We start from the raw sequence: 18,912 nt of genomic DNA on the forward strand, positions 1-18,912 counted from the left end.
GAACATGTGAAGCATTACCGACTCTATGACATATCTTAGAAGACAGATTAAGGAAAGGCAAACCTACATTTCTAATATTTGTAGACTTAGAAAAAGCTTTTGGCAATGTTGAGTGGAATACTCTCTTTCAAATTCTGAGAGTGGCTGGGGTAAAATACAGGGAGCAAAACGCTATTTACAATTTGTACAGAAACCAGATGGCAGTTATAAGAGTCGAGGGGCATGAAAGTGAAGCAGAGGTTGGGAAGGGAGTCAGACAGGCTTGTAGCCTATCCCCAATGTTATTCAATCAGTATATTGAGCAAGCAGTAAAGGAAACAAAAGAAAAATTCAGAGTAGGTATTAAAATCCATCGAGAAGAAATAAAAACTTTGAGGTTCGCCGATGACACTGTAATTCTGTTACAGACAGCAAAGGACTTGGAAGAGCAGTTGAATGGAATGGATAGTGTCTTGAAAGGAGGATATAAGATGAACATCAACTAAAGCAAAACGAGGATAATGGAACATAGTTGAATTAAGTCTGGTGATGCTGAGGGAATTAGATTACGAAATGAGACACATAAAGTAGTAAAGGAGTTTTGCTATTTGGAGAGCAAAATAACTGATGATGGACGAAATAGAGAGGTTATAAAATGTAGACTGGCAATGGTAAGGAAAGTGTTTCTGAAGAAGAGAATTTTGTTAACATCGAGTATAGATTTAAGTGTCAGGATGTTGTTTGTGAAAGTATTTGTATGGAGTGTAGCCATGTATGGAAGTGAAACATGGACGATAAACAGTTTGGACAACAAGAGAATAAAAGCTTTCGAAATATGGTGCTACAGAAGAATGCTGAAGATTAGATGGGTAGATCACATAACTAATGAGGAGGTACTGAGTAGAATAGGGGAGAAGAGGAGTTTGTGGCACAACTTGACAAGAAGAAGGGACCGGTTGGTAGGACATGTTCTGAGGCATCAAGGGATCACAAATTTAGCATTGGTGGGCAGTTTGGAGGGTAAAAATCGTAGAGGGAGACAAAGAGATGAATACACTAAACAGATTCAGAAGGATGTAAGTTGCAGGAAGTACTGGGAGATGAAGAAGCTTGCACAGGATAGGGTAGCATGGAGATCTGCATCAAACCAGTCTCATGACTAAAGACCACAACAACAACAACAACAACTTTGTCAAAAGCTTTCTTTAAACATACACATGCTAGAAAATTAGGTTTGGCTTTATCTTGTGTGTTCCTACATATCTCTCAAACCCAAACTGATCTTACCTGAGTTCCGCTTCCACCAGTTTTTCCATTATTTTGCAAGTAATTTGTGTCAATATTTTGCAAACATGATTCATTAAAGTGATGGTTCAGCAGTATTCACACTTTTCAGCACCTGACTTGTTTAGAACTGGAATTATTTCATTCTTCTTGAAGTTTATGGGTATTTCCACTGTATCATACACTGACGAGACAGAAACTGGTTTACCCGCCTAATATTGTGTAGGGCCTCCTCAAGCACACAGAAGTGCCACAACATGACATGGCATGGACTTGACTAATATCTGAAGTAGTGATGGAGGAAACTGATGCCACGAATCCTGTAGGGCTGTTCATAAATCTATAAGAGTACGAGGGGGCGGAGATCTCTTCTGAACAGCATGTTGCAAGGCATCCCGGATATGCTCAATAATGTTCATGTCTGGGGATTTTGGTAGCCATTGGAAGTGTTTAAACTCAGAAGAATGTTCCTGGAGGCATTTTGCTGCACTTCTGGACATGTGGGGTGTTGCAATGTTCTGCTGGAATTGCCCAAGTCTATTGGAATGCACAATGGATATGAATGGGTGCAGGTGATCAGAATGGATGCTTAGGTAAGTGTCACCTGTCAGAGATGTATATAGATGTACCAGGGGTCCCATATCACTCCAACTGCACATCCCTCACACCATTACAGAGCCTCCACCAGCTTGAACAGTCCCCTGCTGACATGCAGGATTCATGGATTCATGAAGTTGTCTCCATACCCATACATGTCCATCTACTTGATACAATTTGAAATGAGACTCATCTGACCAGGCAACATGAATCAAGTCACTAACAGTCCAAAGTCGGTGATTGGCCCAGTCGAGCCATAAAGCTTTGTGTTGTGCAGTCATCAACCTCAATTGGGACTTGAAGTCACTTAAATGAATGGGTAAATCATTTGGGATCACTGGTATACAGAATACGAGGGTCACCTCTTCAGCAGCTGGCTCTGTGAGGATAGTAGCTTCAATGACAATATCTTGTATAGTTTTATGCTGTGTACGGGTAGGTTTACAAAGTTAGCCATAAACTCAACATTCCTCATTCCTGTGAAAGTCATCTGTGAGGAAGAAAACAAAACAGCATACTGTCATATACACAATTTTTGTTTGAAATTATATATAAGGAGGAAGTGTGTGATGATATTTCATTGAACGGTTCACACGCTGGCACTTGTTGATGGCCCGGTATTGAAATCTGTAGCAATCTGTGGAAGAGTTGCACTTCTGTCACACTGAACAATTCTCTTGAGTCATCATTGGCCCCATTCTTGCAGGATCTTTTCCTGGCTGCAGCGATGTTGGAGATTTGATGTTTTATCAGGTTCCTGATATTCACAGTACACTCATAAATTGTCGGCATATGGGAAAATCCCCACGCCATTGCCACCTCGGAGATGCTGTATCCCATCACTCATGCACCGATTATAACACTGTGTTCAAACTCACTTTAATCTTGTTAACCTGCCACTGTAGCAGCAGTAAGCACTCTAACAACTGCACCAGACACTTGTTCTCTCATACAGGTGTTGCTCACCAGAGTGCTGTATTCTGCCTGTTTACATATCTCTGTATTTAGATATGCATGCCTATACCAGTTTGTTTGGAACTTCGGTGTATATCTTGCATGCCAGGTGGAAAAATTTCTCATGACTGTATCTCCCAAAGATCTCAATAATTTTGTGGGAATGTAGCTTAAGTTACACCAGGGATATTCTTTCCACTAAGGTCCTTCAGTGGTCTGTCAAATTCCCCTCATAGTTCATATTTCCCAGCTCATCTTCTCCTACTACTCTTCTTTTTCTGCAGAACTGTTGTCATGTTTGCTTCCCTCACTCAGGTCCTCTGTTTTTTCTTCTGTCTTTCCCTTCTTTGCTTAGTAGTAGCTTCCCATCAGAACTCTTGATATTCATACAGTTACTTCTCTTTTCTCAATAGAGCTCTCTAATTTTCACACAAGTAGCATCTTTCTTTCCCCTGTCCTGCAATTTCTTACAGCCTTGCATTTGTCCACTAGCCACTCCTGATTAGACATTTTACATTTTCTGTCAATCTCAATTTTTAATCATCTGTATTTTTGGTCACCTGCCTTCCCTTTAACCTGCTTCTTTTGCTGCATTTTTATATTATCTCCTTTCATCAATCAAATTCAATACCTGTTGTGCTTTTGCTAGCATTGTCTTGATTATAGAGCTATGTTGTGGCTGGACTAGTGAATGATTCTGAAGACAAAGTATAGCTCTACAGTAACGGAGGCGATTTATATGTGCCAATGGAATATGCCCTAGTAACAGCACCAGCTGTCTAAAATAAGGTTTATCAAGCACACATTGACTCACATATGAAGTTAGACATATATTGCAAGAATAAGTCAATAAAAAATGTAAATAAAATGACTGGTGAATTGGTGGAAACAAATAAAGAATTGTAGTCAATACAGTGGCGAAGTTAATTCTGAATTCTGTATATCATGCAATTTGAAACACACAAGATGTGATGGCCTTACATCAAGTAATTAAAAGCACAGACTTTCCTCATTAATGATAAAGAAATAAAATTGCAAGTGCATTAAAGACTGCCGGCTGGAGTGGCCGAGCGGTTCTAGGCGCTACAGTCTGGAACCGTGCGACCACTACGGTCGCAGTTTCGAATCCTGCCTCGGGCATGGATGTGTGTGATGTCCTTAGTTTAGTTAGGTTTAAGTAGTTCTAAGTTCTAGGGGACTGATGACCTCAGCAGTTAAGCCCCTTAGTGCTCAGAGCCATTTGAACCATTTTTTGCACTAAAGACTCTGTGAGTAACATGTAAACTTTGTCCGACTCCCCAATTAAATAATCTACTATGTAAGCAGAACCACCAATAATGTTTGGGCTGTGCATTTAGGTCAAAGTTCATCAGTGATGTTTTACCATCTGCAATAGTTCATCACTAAATGTAACTATCACTCGTGAAAAACTAAAATATTACATTTATAAAAGTTTGGACAATTCAAAGCAGTGTGATAACATCTAAGTTCCAACATAATGCTAAAATTCTATCAGCCATGACATTTTCAGATACTGAAATGTTGTGGCTATTGTCGTCCAAAGACTTTCAAGTTGAAGTCATACCAAAAGGTACAAACTGCTTTTGACACAGACTTGTCATGGGCTGCCTCTCCCAAGATTAGTCCAGTCAAATAGTAGATATACCTTGCAAAAGGTGGGGTACAAGAGTTTATTTTTTCAACTCATTCATATGGTTCGGGAGATTAGAAAACCGAGTTTTGCCAACAAAATTTCACTTGCGAAAGCTTTCTGCAGCCAAAAAACGTGGAAAATTTCGGCCTTTTTTCAGTTTTTTCAAAATAGCTCAGTTTTTTTATCCTATCACTTTAACATCTATTTTCTTTTTTAAAGAGCACAAAATTCTCTACAAATTTGATTCTTGCCATTTTTTTCTACTCCCAATAACTAAGGTGCTACAGCTCCTCAAAAAATACCAATTTTTCTAATTTTGAGCATAGTGGCAAGATACCTTATTTTTGAACACAATTTTTTCAGTTTCTTTTTGTGTAGTATAAATACATTATATATCATGTTATACGTTGGAATTTAGCACCTCACTTTCAGGTATTCAGTTTCTCTTTATGCAACATGAGGATTGCTGGGCACCCAACTATTGTGATTCTTACATCACTACCTGAAGTTCACTATGGGCCACCTCAGCCCTGGTATTTGTAAAACTACACATAAATTGTCTCAGGAAACTGAACTATTATTAGCTGCAATAGGCAACCTAATTAGGTAGGTAATTATTCTTGTTTATGAAAGCCACACAGTTGACATTAAAAATAAGTAGCTTTATTACAATTAAAATGCATTGTCAGTTACTAAAAAATGTAGACAGTTCTGGGTGAGTAATACTTGTAATATCGCACTTGAGACAGATATGAGCATCACTTCCAATGTTTTGATGGGCCAGGTTCCTCAGTGTCACCAGAAATACCTTGAGTTATGGATTCAGGGTCTGTACATTATTCCAGATTGACCTCTTCTTTAAACAGCGAGTCAGCCTCAACAAGTTCGTTGATTTCATCAGCGGTTTCCTCAACATCCTCCATAACATCTTCTTCACTGTCTTCATTTAAAAATTTTGGCACGTTTTCACAGTTGACCCCAATACATTTCTGTCAAATTAAAGAACCTTTCAAACCCGCTTTTCTGAAGGAGCACGCTCCGTCACAGTTCAGCTTGCATGAGCATGAAACAATGTGAAGAAGTTATTCAGGTGCTGGATCTTGGCTCATTATAACGGGTATTGGACCAAGGTCGCTGTGATTCCAGCCCCATTTCTCAGGAGGTTTCCAGTTTCCCATCCAACTTTGGACTTGTTGGTAAGTCCGCAATGAATGATGTTGTGCAGCATCTTGTGTAGGTGGTAACCATGCAAGATTCAGTTTGCTTTTTGTGGCAGACTTGGCGAATAGCTGGTACTGCAAATGGTCTAGTGTGTGGGAACTGCTGACAACTCCACTATACAATGTGATAGTAACGTGTTCTCCTATTGTTATTATTTCTTCACAGGTAGCATGTGGTTTATTGAACGTGCAAAGCGCTGAGGTTAGGTGTTCATTTTTCGCACCAATATTGCCATGACCGACAAAAGCGGATGTTGTATCACATCTGCTAAAGGCGTGAGTGGACAGAATATATTCACTGTCAAACTTGTAAGATGCAGTGGAAAACCACTTGTCCTCTTACTGGCTTTAAGAAAAATAAGTTTTTGATGCTGTGCCCCAAACCGGTCACGAACACAAGCAGGTCAACATCTTCTCCTACAATGACAACACTTTCAAAATCTTTGGTTCTTGAAATGGCAGATGTTGCAGTTGTAACGTCATCATCTTCTTGTGCCTGGTGCACTTCAATGCTACACTCCAGAAATTCCTTTTTAAGAAGTGTGATCAAGCGCATCTTTTTCGTTCGTTGTACAAGAACTTGTCCTGAGGGACTTGGTTCACCATCTCTGATTCAACCGCAATGTCAACTGAAGAATGTTTTTTGGACCTACGAATCCTCTCAGCACTCTTTGTGCTACATTTGTCTCCCTCACATGGATACCCATCAAATACAATAGCAAATTGAGATCCAAAATGATGTTGCAGGTAAGAAACATAGCTTTGGGCTATTGACTTGAAGCAAACATTCCGAGTCCAAGTCACTTTGTGGATAAGATACCCTCTATCAATGACAAAAAATTTACTCGGTCCACCTGACTTCGCATCTTACTCTGGAACGAAGGCATTGTAGAATGAAGATTTTGTTCCTTTTTGCATGACTTTTTCTGAAAATAGGGACATTGGGTAAGGAGCAAGTTCATATTTCAGAAAGGCTTTTAACTCTTCTTCACTTTGTTTCAATAAACAAATCCTTTGGAAAAGAGTCAAAGGATCAACAGGAGTAATTTTAGGGCTCCCAGCTTTTACAGAATTGAACACAGAAAGGAGAGTCACAACTTTATCTTTTCTACGGAACTTTACCTCGTGGAAATTGTCACCAACTATTCTTTTCATGCCTTTTTCCCCCTCTTCGTGGCACATATGACCATTAACATCCTCCTTTCCGACAACACTATTGCTGATGCATTATAAAATCACTTTCAGGGAAAGGAGGGTGCACTGAAAACCAATCACGCGGCTTCCGCAAGTCTATGCCGTCTCGTTCAATGCGACAACTTCTTGCATCTACATGCTGTTCTGATGTTACTGCGCTCACTTCGCAATATGACTCAATTTCTTCACAAATGTTATACATGTGAATCATACCCAATGTCCATCTGGTTAATACACTATCCATAATTCCTCGGCCAGAAGTAAGTCCTCCAGAACTCTTCATGGTTCTCATCAATGTTTGTTCTAAAGTCATGTCAGAAGGAACCCCTGACCAATACTTTTCTGATCGCAGGATTGTAAAATGTCCTTTCATTGTGAACTTCTCGTATTCTGATAAATCCATTTTTTCCTCGAGTCTCAACATTTCCTGTAAGTAGAGGTGGCCACTTTTAGCGTACATAAAATGTAAATAAATAAAAATATAGCCCCCATGCCTTCATCTACTTGTGTTGCAGGTCAGTAACCTTGTTTCTGTCCAGTAGCTGAAACACGGTGAAAGAACTGTCTGTAGCAAAATCTGTGGTACCACTCATCTGCAGCAACCAAATCATTTACATTTTGAATCCGCTCTATCACTTGTTGACCAACTTCATCACCACATCGTTTAGCCTGTTCTAACACCGTCAGTTTCACTTCCAATTTCATTACTTTGTAAACAAAATTTCGTTTGGCATATGGCAATCTTAACTGCTTGGTTAAAAAGTCATCAGAGTTCCCTTTTGCACATAGAAGCATTTCTCTTTGAAATTGAACTGACCTTTTTCCTGCGACCGATGTAGCACGCCTGTTGGTTCCTGAGGATGTCGAAGGCTAGCTGCTATCATTCTCTCATTAATGTATTTCTTGTAGCATGCTTCATGCACCATCACCTCACTGAGCGTTTTTCAAAAAATGGGTGTGAGCAGACTCCCTGCGTTTAGCACTACAATCGATAAGTGTGCTCAGTCCTTTCTTTTTCACATTGCACCCACCACGCACCACAGTTTTTTCGCAAATGAAACACAAATTCATGTCAGACATACTCATTTTCAGCACCACAACATAGACTGAATGGAAGCGATTCTAAACTGTAGGACCCTTATTGTTGTGTGCTAATAGCTGTCAGCGCGCTGTGAACAATCACCAGAGATAATCCCCTTCTGCCCGCCAAAGAATAAATACGCTTTTGTCCGCTAAAGAACAATTTCTACAAACTTTTTCTTATAACTGTTCATTAACGTCAATCAACTGTAGAAAATGTACGGCACCTGCATGCAATTGTATTACATATTGTAACACAAATAAGCTTCACACAATCCGATGTGAATGTGTTCGTAGTTACTGAATATGATGCTGTTTGTCCTGGCCCTGCAGCAGAGTGAGATGGTAAATTCCAATGAATAACATGATGAGAAATATGTTTATACTACACAAATAGAAACTGAATAACAGTGTTCAAATATTAGGTAATTTGCCACTTTGCTCGGAATTTGAAAAACTGGTATTTTTTGGCACGCTGTAGTGCCTTAGAGACTGGGAGTAGAAAAAAATGGTAAGAATCAAATTTGTAGAGAATTTTGTGCTCCTTAAAAAATTAAATAGACAGACGTCAAAGTGATAGGAGCAAATAAAACTGAGGTATTTTGAAAAAAACTGAAAAAAGTCCAAAATTTTCGAAGTTTTTTGACTGCAGAAAGTTTTCCCAAGAGAAATTTTGTTGGCAAAACTTGGTTTTCAAACATTTCCAACAATATGAACGAGTTAAAAAATAAAATCTTCTACCCCACCTTTTGCAAGGTACAGGCTTTTTTTCTGACAGTTTCACTGGACTAGATACCATCATAAAGAACACAAGACATGTGGCCATACATGTAATAAATATTAAAAAGCACATAAAAGATTTCCATCACGCACAGCTGTTAAAAGTAATAAATATACCAATTATTTTTACATACATGGGTGTTGAAGTGTTGCCAACTTATTTTTTACATCTTAAGTCTCATAGGACTTCTTCTTTAACGGTCCTTCTAGGATTATTGGATATAGTGAGCAGTTATTGAATAAATGTACATCACACTGTAAAACTTGCTTTTCATTCTCTTCACTTTTATCATAACTGAATTTAGTTTCAATGATCATATGTGTTGTATATGTGAACATCAACAGTACAACAGTAGTGTGATCTGTTCTTGAGTATTGGTCGAGTGTTTGGAATCCACACCAGGTCGGGTTGAAAGAAGACATTGAAGCAATTCAGAGGTGAGCTGCTAGATTTGTTACCGGTAGGTTTGATCAGCATGCACATGTTACGGATATGCTTCAGGAGCTAAAGTGGGAATCCCTGGAGGGAAGAAGCATTCATTTTGAAGAATGACATTCATTTTGAAGAACACTACTGAGAAAGTTTAGAGAACCAACATCTGAAGCTGACTGTACAAATATTCTACTGCCACAAGCATATATTTCATGTAGGGACCATGAAGATACAAGAAATTAGGGCTCATGTGGAGGCATCTAGACAGTTATTTTTTTCTTCACTCTATCTGCGAGTGGAACAGGAAAGGAAGTGACTAGTTGGAGTACAGGGTACTCTCTGTCATGCAGATGGATTTGCAGAGTATGTATATACATGTAGATCATCAATATCATAACACAGATCAGCATGCTACACCAACTACAAACTTCATGAAGTCCAGAAGTGGAAATGTGTAATATTGGTGTTTGCTTTATAAATGGCAGATAACCACACTAATGAAAGCCAAATACTGGGCATAATACATACACATTTTAACTATCGGGCACCAAACTTGATAATATTGAACATAAGATTTGCAATTATTGATGATTACTTACCAACTAGTCAAATTTTTGTGTATAACACCTATGTAAAGATTAATATAGTACAGGAATGACAAAACAGCAAAATAGGTAAAAAATCCACTCACCAATTGGTGGCAGAACACACACATAAGTTTTTGTAATTAGGCAAGCTTTTTAATCCAGTGGCTCCTTCTTCAGACACAAGGGTTGAGGGGGAAAGGAAGAGAGGTGAAGGAAAAGGACTGGAGAGGTCCAGGAAAAGGGGTGCATTTCGGGAGTCACCCAGAACCCTGGATCGAGGGGGACTTAACAGACAGGATGAGAAGGAAAGACTGATTGCTGGGGACTGCACCAGATGAGATGAAAAACTGAGAGCTTGAAGGTGGAAGGCAGGATAATATGCAAGACAGAGGTTACTGCTGAAACATTGTGCACAAGCTAATAAGAGTGAAAAGGTAAGTGTATTTTACGTAACAGAGGAAGGAGGGTGACGCAAAAAAAAATAAAAAAAAAATGTAGAAAACTAAAACGGAGTGAAGAAAGGAGTAGTACTATGAAGAAATGTTGAGGCGGATAAGGCTAGGTGGGTGGCGAGAACCACCAACATTTTTTAATGCTAGTTCCGCAGGTGGAAACTAGCATTACAACATATCCTTGGTTTTTGCATTCAGAATATTCAACAAACTTTCTGAAAGCCAGTTAAAATTCATATTGGACATAGCAGCGGTTACAGTGAACAGTAATAAAATGTTATACACAAAAGTCTTTATTGCATAAATCACTTTTATTCATTAATGGTGACTGGTTTTGACCAAATGTGGGTCGTTTCGGGTCTACTTCAGATTATGGCATGGAGCAGGAAATGTGGGTACCACCCACTTACATCAACTGCCCAATGCTCACATCAGCAAGTGGCATCCACAATTCCTGCTTCATGCCATTATCTCCACACGCCACCACTGGAGTATGTTCAAAGATGATCCACATCTGGTTAAAACCAGTCATCTTTCATGAATAAAAGTGTTTTATGCAATCAAGACTGTTCAATATAATATTTTAATTACAATTCAGTTTAGAGAAAATCATCATCCCCTACTGATATCACCAAGGTGTGCTCTCGATATTTACTTTTTGATGCTTATTGTGGTACACTTGTTCCTCTGTTGTATGACCTAATAAAATTGCAAGATATTAGTGTCATGTACACATAGATGGTGTTAGAGGGCACCTAGTGTAAACTCATCAGTGGACTTTGAACCAGCTAGAGTGAGCTCTTAAATCTCTGAATCACATCATTGCTCAGTCAACACAAAGGCTTACCTTACTCAGGCTGCAAGAATCTGTGTCCTTCTTTTTGTTAAACTTGCATCTTATATTCATGTCTTAATCATTTCATTGATAAAAGAAAGAAAGAAAACATCATAGAAAGGAGGAAAGGATAGTATGACACATTCCTGTTAATGCAAAGCATAGAATGTAGAGTTTAAAATGTCAATTCGGAATGATAGCGCATTCCGCTCTCAGCATTCAATCTGTTTGTCACTTTCTAACTCATATTCTATGTAAGTAGATTTTGGATGTTGCTAGACAGACACAGAGTATTGATTTTAGTGGGAAGGTTGCCTTACTCACAGAGCCGATTGTGTTGTTGGAGTTTTTCTAAAGATTCCAGGCTTACAAACAATGTATGATTGTTGAAATGGGCTTTGCATGTGAAAGGTAAAGGTGCAAATTCTTTTCAAACTGTTTATTCACTGAGGATTAAACATAAATTTGTTCCTGGAGTGGAGCAGCCCTCATGAGATTTTGTTACAGGTGAAACTAAGAATTTTTATGGCATTTAATTTCTTACATTTCCTCTACACATTACTGAAAGGCAGCTGAGAAAGAGATGAAAAAAGTAAAAGTTTGCTTGTATAGTATAAGTAACTACTGTAGAGTGTTGGGTGAGCAATGACCACTATGGAGGGGTGAAAGAGCAGTTCTTTTAGACATTTTGGTGGCGGGGGCCTTCCCACCCAAGGTGTTGTGGGTCCAATGGGTCAGTAAGGGGCATGGGTTACCAGCATGAGGATGCAGCGAGACAGATGGTGAGCATGTAAACTATTAATTGTACCACCAAGATACAGCAGTTACAGGTGCTCTCCCTCATATAGTGGTACAGCTCAACATTGACCCATGGCATCAACAATCCACAGCATTGTTAGGTATCGATCTTTGTCTAGGTATTATAAAACTTAACTAATTTTTCTCCTCCAGATATCTGGTCTCTTCTGTGGCAGGACTTGCGTACGAAAATACATCTAAAACCTCCTGGGTCTTTTCTAATGTCTCACGAAAATAAAAAAAAGCGAACAAAAAAATCAAGGCGATGACATAGCGACTGCACACATAAAATTTGGCGAAACAGAGCATACATTAACCAACGATTTAACAGTTTTGAACGAATAGTTATACAAATGACTTTTGTTTTCTGGTGCCAGCAAACTGAAGTTTCAAACTATACAACAGATAGGCTAACCATTAACTTGAGGTATGAATCACAAACCTGTCACTGTGACACAACCATTTTCCAAAATACCCAGAAGTTACCCTAAAACCCCCAATACCGTTCATGATATATATGACCAACAAGGCTGGTAAAATAAGAAACTGTGTGACTCGGAAAGAGGTTCGCGGACCAAGATCTGTGGAGGCAGCCTTAATCTAAACAGCGAACTGTCAGGAAGCGGAAATACACAGCTACAATTGTAGGCACAATATTTATTGCACAATAATATTGTGTCCACGTATTGCGTGGAAGTGCGAAGCCAAGAACGGCAGAATATTATTGAGCAATATTTGTGCCCCGGACGCGTCAATTAAGACTCTGCCTTTGCAGCGAACACGTCGGCATTCGATAATGTAGAAATCTTATGTATTGCGACTGCAGTCGCTACGTGATGCAATAAGAAAATTAATGCAATAAGAAAACCTAGAGGAAGCGGCATTGGGCGAAAAACTGGCTTGGAAGGCGTTTTGCAGACGCAGCCTACTTATATTGATCTGCCGTCACTGTACTTTTGTCAGCATGTCTCCAAATCACGATAACTAGGAACTGCCGTATATTGTCAATATATGGCGCAATACTGAGCCACCATCAGTATTTATAAAGCTTCTCAGTCACCTTCAATACACTGCGCGAACCGCCAATGTCGCTCTCAGGCGGTCTGCATTATTGCACAGCACACATTGTTGCGCAATAAATATTGAGCGTGTAAGTTGTAAAGGGCTCCTAATTGCAATGGCGCTGTCTTTGGATGTTGTTTGTAGAAGGCGAATTAACAAAAAGAGCTCCTCTCCCACTTGGATCAGAACTACCAGACAAGTACTGAGTTAGACTGATCAGTCACGAAAGATGTGCGAATGCATAAATGCGGCATGGTTTAGACACCTTCATGTCGGCTAAGACACAAAATCCGCTACTATTAACACGAATGAACGCAGTGGGGATAAGTTAATTTCTGATGCTAGCAGATTTGGTTTGATTTTTATTTGGTCTTGTTAAATAACAGTCTGTACCAAGTTAAGTGTTGTAGGACAAGTGAATACATACAATATTACATGGGCAAAAATTGAAGAAAAAACTATAAATGCAAGTTGAATGCTTCCTCCCGGAGAAACCTCGACACTGACGTAGACGTTCCGTTAACGGCCCTGTGTGACTGGCACCTTTTGAATTTTGAAATGCTTTGTCATTTTTTGAGTCGGTCTTTACTAGAGCCCGGTCCACACACAACGACCTGTCTGCACAGGTGTCTGTACATGCAAAAGATCGCTGCAAATGTGGTGTGTTCACACAACACAAACCCCCATCTACTACTCGCCCGCCATCTGTCGGTGTAGAAAAGAAATATCAGTTGCAAGCGACTACGCTCCTCGTAAACGTCAAAAATTTAATTCAGTTATATTGAAATATAGAAACGGAGGACGTTCTGTTGGTGGTCTGTGTTCACAACTTGTGTTGCTAAAAACATTCAGACCAACCGCAGGAAACAGAGAAAGCGGTCAAAATTGTGTAGACAGTGGCTGCTAATGCGAAAGCAGTTTTCTCACGTAAATTTACTGTACTGCGAGATTTACAGGGCGAACCCTAAGAAAGCCAAGCAGATCAAAATACCATAATGTTGGCTGGTATACTTGATCTACTCCTACACCAGATGTTATAGAATTCTGAACTTTGGATAACTCCTTTTGGTAAACAGTTCGCAACGAATTTTTATTTTTTTATTACTGTTTCTCTGTTTGCCTAGGCGTCAACTGCCCGCAATTTTTTAATTAGAGCATTGTATGGTGCTGTCATTTTGTCTCGGTCACTATATTCTTTACTTGTAATCTTCCACAATCACGGGTGGTTTCTATATATTTCAATGAATTCACTAAGAAACTCTCGAGAACACTGACGAGTATCAGTCATTTTAATGCCCTGTGCGCACAAATACAAACATTAGACTGAGCAAACAGCTGATTCGCTCCAGATTTGCGGCGATCTCCTGTCCACACGCACCAACTTGTCTGCGCAGATGTGGTTTGAACCCACAGAGTTGAGAGGTTTCGCTCAAGCCTCCAACTCCAACTTCCAGGCTTGCACACACCTCAGGTTGGTGCACATCTTCCACACTCAACGATCTGTCTGCGCAGATGTGATTTGCGCCGACAGATGGTTGCGTGTGGACGGACGTTAAGGAATGGCATTACTCATAATTCTAATAATTTAAATTTATCTTGACTATGTAAAATTTTTTGTTGCTGTTTAATTATTATTGCAGATTCTAAAAGCTGCTGCACCAAAGCACTAAATTATTGTATAACCAGCAAAATTTTTCTCGTACCATATTAATGAAGTTTGCCTGCGTTTGAACTATAATTTCACTACAGTTCATAATTAAATATTATTTTGTTACGTATATGTATACTTGCTATGTATAAAATTGTTTTGTGTGAAGTGATACAAGCTTCAACTCGTTAATAAAGTGCAAATATTATTTTCTTACTTGTAAGTAAATGGTTGCAATCTAAAAAAAATGTTATGATTTTATTCCCTCTCATCGAATTTCTCTGATTGACATCGACCTTGGAAACTGTTGAAGATGTTGTGTAGATCTCTGATTGTATTCCGTAGTTCAGTTGGCGTAAAGAGCCGGTGTTTTTTGAAAGAAAGCGATTTCTGCGTTCTGAAGTTAATATCACAAGTAGGTAGGCGTTTGGTTTACTATGAGGTTCTAGCATTTTTCTATACAAGTTTGTTGCCACCAATAATCCGGTTAGTTGGAATGAATTGCAATACAGAAGGGCCGGTTTTCTGTTCAGTGCCCAACTTTCGTTTCAGATATAATGCAAAAGTACTGGATACTAAGACTGATATACATTTTGTAAAAGAAAGTAGTAAAGTTGACGGCGAAGTCTAATGTCGGCATGTTATGGTATTGTTGAGTTAATTGCGCAGTTATCTTATCGGTTAGATAACGGCTAGACAACTGGAAAAAAATGTTATCCGTGTTGATGTAACTTGTAAGGGCAGCAGGCGACTAAATCTCTATTAGTTGTCTTGATTGGGGCTTTCATTAAAGCAACCAAGAGGTATTGCGTGCTCGATTAGTTACCAGTACGCAAACGTGTGAGGTATATATATCAGTATACAGGATTGGTGGTAATGATGTGTGCAAGCGGGTTTTAAAATATCTTAAAAACATGTTCTTGTATTAGTCATGTTATTTTTTAGGGCACACAGGACTGTAGAACTCATTCTTTACCAATTTGGCCCAGTTGAATAATTAGAGATATTAAGCCTATTCTCGTCACTTCGCTGGGTTTCATAAATAGCCTACTTCATGTATCGACATAATGTAATCGAATCGCACTGTAAAATCAACACAACTAACAGAAGTTAATGTTTTAGCTGAAACAACCCTGTACATTGATGAGAATGTCAGTCTGGTACTGTCCTGCTTTCGGCCCAAGGTATTAGCTATATGATGTGTCTGTAGGTCTAGCTGTTCAAGTACCAGAACTAGTTTTCAGTATACATTGTTTTTTTGTTATTTGTGTAAAACTTCACCTTTAATTTGGAAACTTGAGTGAAGTATCTTAGAAGACCTGTAGAAAAAGGAATTTAGTTGTAAGAAATTTGCCGCAACCCTGTGATTTTACAATGTAATAATTATATGTAATAAAGCCATTGGTATTTCTATTTTAACTTTGGTTTACAATGCTGCATTCATTTGGTATCTAATTTTTTTCCATTAACCTTAAGATGAGAGAGAAATTGAAATTTGGTAGATGATGATGTATGGATTAACTGTGGTCAATTGTTCAATATTCCTGTCAGTTTAGGGCTGTGAACACCATTTCAGATTTTTATTCTATGCTTATTAGGTTTCACATTTTCTTTGATGCTCAATATTCATGCCCAGACTGTTCCACTTTACAACAGCTGTCTCATTCTTCTCACAGTGTTGCAATCAGTCTCTCATTCATGTCTTCCCATTCTGTAATACTGCCCTCAGGTGTCATTAATTTTATAGCCCTCACATATTTTATCCTTCGGGTCATTCCGTGTCAAATCAACCAATTGTACTGCATGATTTGAACCATAACCTCTCAGATTTGGATGATTTTTTGCAGGTAATGTACCCACTAACACTAGTTAAAATTTTATTTTCAAATTTTTCTGACCTTTGGTTTTTGAGTTTAAAGGGTTTAAAAATAAAAAAAACCTCTGCTCTTGATCAATTGATGGTTGTTTTAAAATGCTGTAGCTCAAAAAATATAAAATCTAGAGAGCTTAAACTTGCACCATTGTTTTCCTCTAAAAATTCCCTTCAATTTAATATGTAACATGACTGTTACCTAAATCTGATAATTTTAAACTATTAAAAAAAAATACATATTTTGACATTTCCAAAATATGTACCCTTGGATTTTTTTAATAAAAATTGTATGTGTTGTCTAGTCTGACTGCATGCATGCAAAATTTCAAGGCGGCATCTCAGTGGGTTCTTGTATAAAACAATATTTCATTACCGCAATACACACTAGTGAGGTGAAAAGCAGACTATTTCTAGGCTATGAATACTAAGGTAGGCCTATGTAATTCTAACGAACTTAAATTATTATGTTAGCCTTTTTATGCAACATTACTCTCTTATTGTTTGTTAATTCATTAAATGATATAGTGTTGTTTTGATTTAATGTTCATGATTCTTTTAACTATGCATCAGAAGGAAGTGAACACATTTTGATTGCTAATATACGTGCTACATGTTAAAATTTTGAAGAAAGCCACTCACCACCATCCTTAGTTGTAAATGGCAGAGATTATCTTTTTCTTGGTTTTCCAGTGTTATTTGCAGCAACTTCCTTGTATTAGAAATTGGCGTATAATTAATTTCATTTGGGAAAAAGATGAACTTGTTGATATTTGCATGAATAGAACTGTGTTTCTAATACTAATTGGTATCTACAAAGTTAATACACATGGTATTTATACAACTTAGTGTTTAGTGAGGGTAGGTGTAACATAATTGGGTCATTCCACGTCACTTCAACCAGGGGCTCGAGCTCATAGTCTCAGATTTGACTGAAATTCAGTACACTAATTCTACTATGTGTGGAACACTCATGTACAGAGTATTTGTTTCCCCTGCCAATTAGTTCCAGAATTATGACTTGTGAAAGAAGGTGGCGTAACCCAGAAATTGCAACCCATATCTGGCAATCTGTCTTCAGACCCAACTTCAGGTCTTAATAACTTTGGAACTATTCCGCACAGTCCAGTGAAATTTTTACAACCCAGTAACGAACATTTAGAGAACACACTTCATGAATCAAAACGCCAAATACATATTTCTGAGTGAAAATAAAAAATTCCACAATGTGGTTAAAAAAAATGTAGTACGTTAAAAGGTACGTATTATAGGTGCCCTCTATGTCAAATATAATACACTTGAAAAGGGTATAATTTTTTGTGATAAGCATAATGTGGCCTAAACACACACAGCTCATCTTGCCTATACCAGTGCTGGCTGCTGTGGCCTAGTGGTTCTAGGCACTTCAGTCCGAAACCACACTGTTGCTACGGTCGCAGGTTCGAATCCTGCCTCGGGCTTGGATGTGTGTGATGTCCTTAGGTTAGCTAGGTTTAAGTAGTTCTAAGTCTAGGGGAATGATGACCTCAGATGTTAAGTCCCATAGTCCTTAGAGCCATTTGAACCCATATCAGTCACACAAACAGAGTTACATGCACACGAAAATACAACAATTTGAAAAATTACCTGAAAAACATGGATTTTCTTAGTGTGGTACCACAAAAGGGACAAGTGATATCCAATCCAAATTTCAAACATTGCATAAGTAGACCATAATATAATACATGGCAAAATTTCAACTTATTATTGCAAGGCATTTGTGTGCAATAAAAGTTGACAGAGATATATTGGATTACATTTCTTTTAACACGATTTAGCAAGTAATAGTGATGATGCATACAGCTTGTTTCAGATAAAGCTGCAGCAATTGTTGGGAACCATTAGGCAAAAAAGTTAAACAATGGTAGTTTTCAGGGACAGAATGTGTCATTGTTAGGCAGGAACAACAAAGGAAACAAGCAACAATTACAGGTTACTCATGTTTTTAAGAGTCTAGTTCAGACTGGTCAGTACCAATGTGGAAAGTCAGTATGGAGGCAGAAGAGTGTAACAGTGGTTCTTTTGTTTAAAAAAGTTGTAACAGTTCACAAGCCATAACTCTGGAACTAATTTGCAGGGGAACTAAATTTCAGCCAAATCTGAGACTATTCAGCTAGAACATTTTCTCAAATTGGTTGAATTGATATGGAATAACCCAATTTAAACTTGCTTCTTTTGTGATTTTTAAGATATTTTTCCCAAGCAAGAGAAGCTGTTGTTGGATTTGTTGTTTGTAAAACAGTATTTCCTGCGACATCTAATATATCTCTTGGTTGTGGATAGTAAAAAGACAGGGCTGGACCCTTTCAGTGTAAAAAATTTATTTGGTACATGTCATTGTATTTTTCTTAAAGACACCCTAGCCACCAAGAGTCATCATATGCTACTGTCACAAAACCAGCAGCAATATTTTCCATATGTGACAGTGTTATTTGGTTCAGTGTTG

The 18,912-nt window shown here is 38.4% G+C and overlaps 1 protein-coding gene across 4 annotated transcripts in view; it reads left to right on the forward strand.

The window, feature by feature from the left end:
- Positions 1-14,842: 14,842 nt before the first annotated feature.
- LOC126267145 (protein D3-like) overlaps positions 14,843-18,912 on the forward strand; it is an 88,107-nt gene continuing 84,037 nt past the window's right edge. The window contains exon 1 of one of the 4 annotated variants that reach the window (XM_049972074.1): positions 14,843-14,972. In XM_049972074.1, coding sequence (XP_049828031.1) covers positions 14,871-14,972 — 102 coding nt within the window. In that variant the 5' untranslated portion in view covers positions 14,843-14,870. Of the gene's footprint in view, positions 14,977-15,301; positions 15,403-15,679; positions 15,742-18,912 lie in introns of those variants that run through there. The other 3 variants (XM_049972075.1, XM_049972077.1, XM_049972078.1) reach the window with 3 other exon arrangements.

This window comes from Schistocerca gregaria, chromosome 4, assembly GCF_023897955.1.
Source record: "Schistocerca gregaria isolate iqSchGreg1 chromosome 4, iqSchGreg1.2, whole genome shotgun sequence".
In the NCBI taxonomy this organism is placed as follows: domain Eukaryota; kingdom Metazoa; phylum Arthropoda; class Insecta; order Orthoptera; family Acrididae; genus Schistocerca; species Schistocerca gregaria.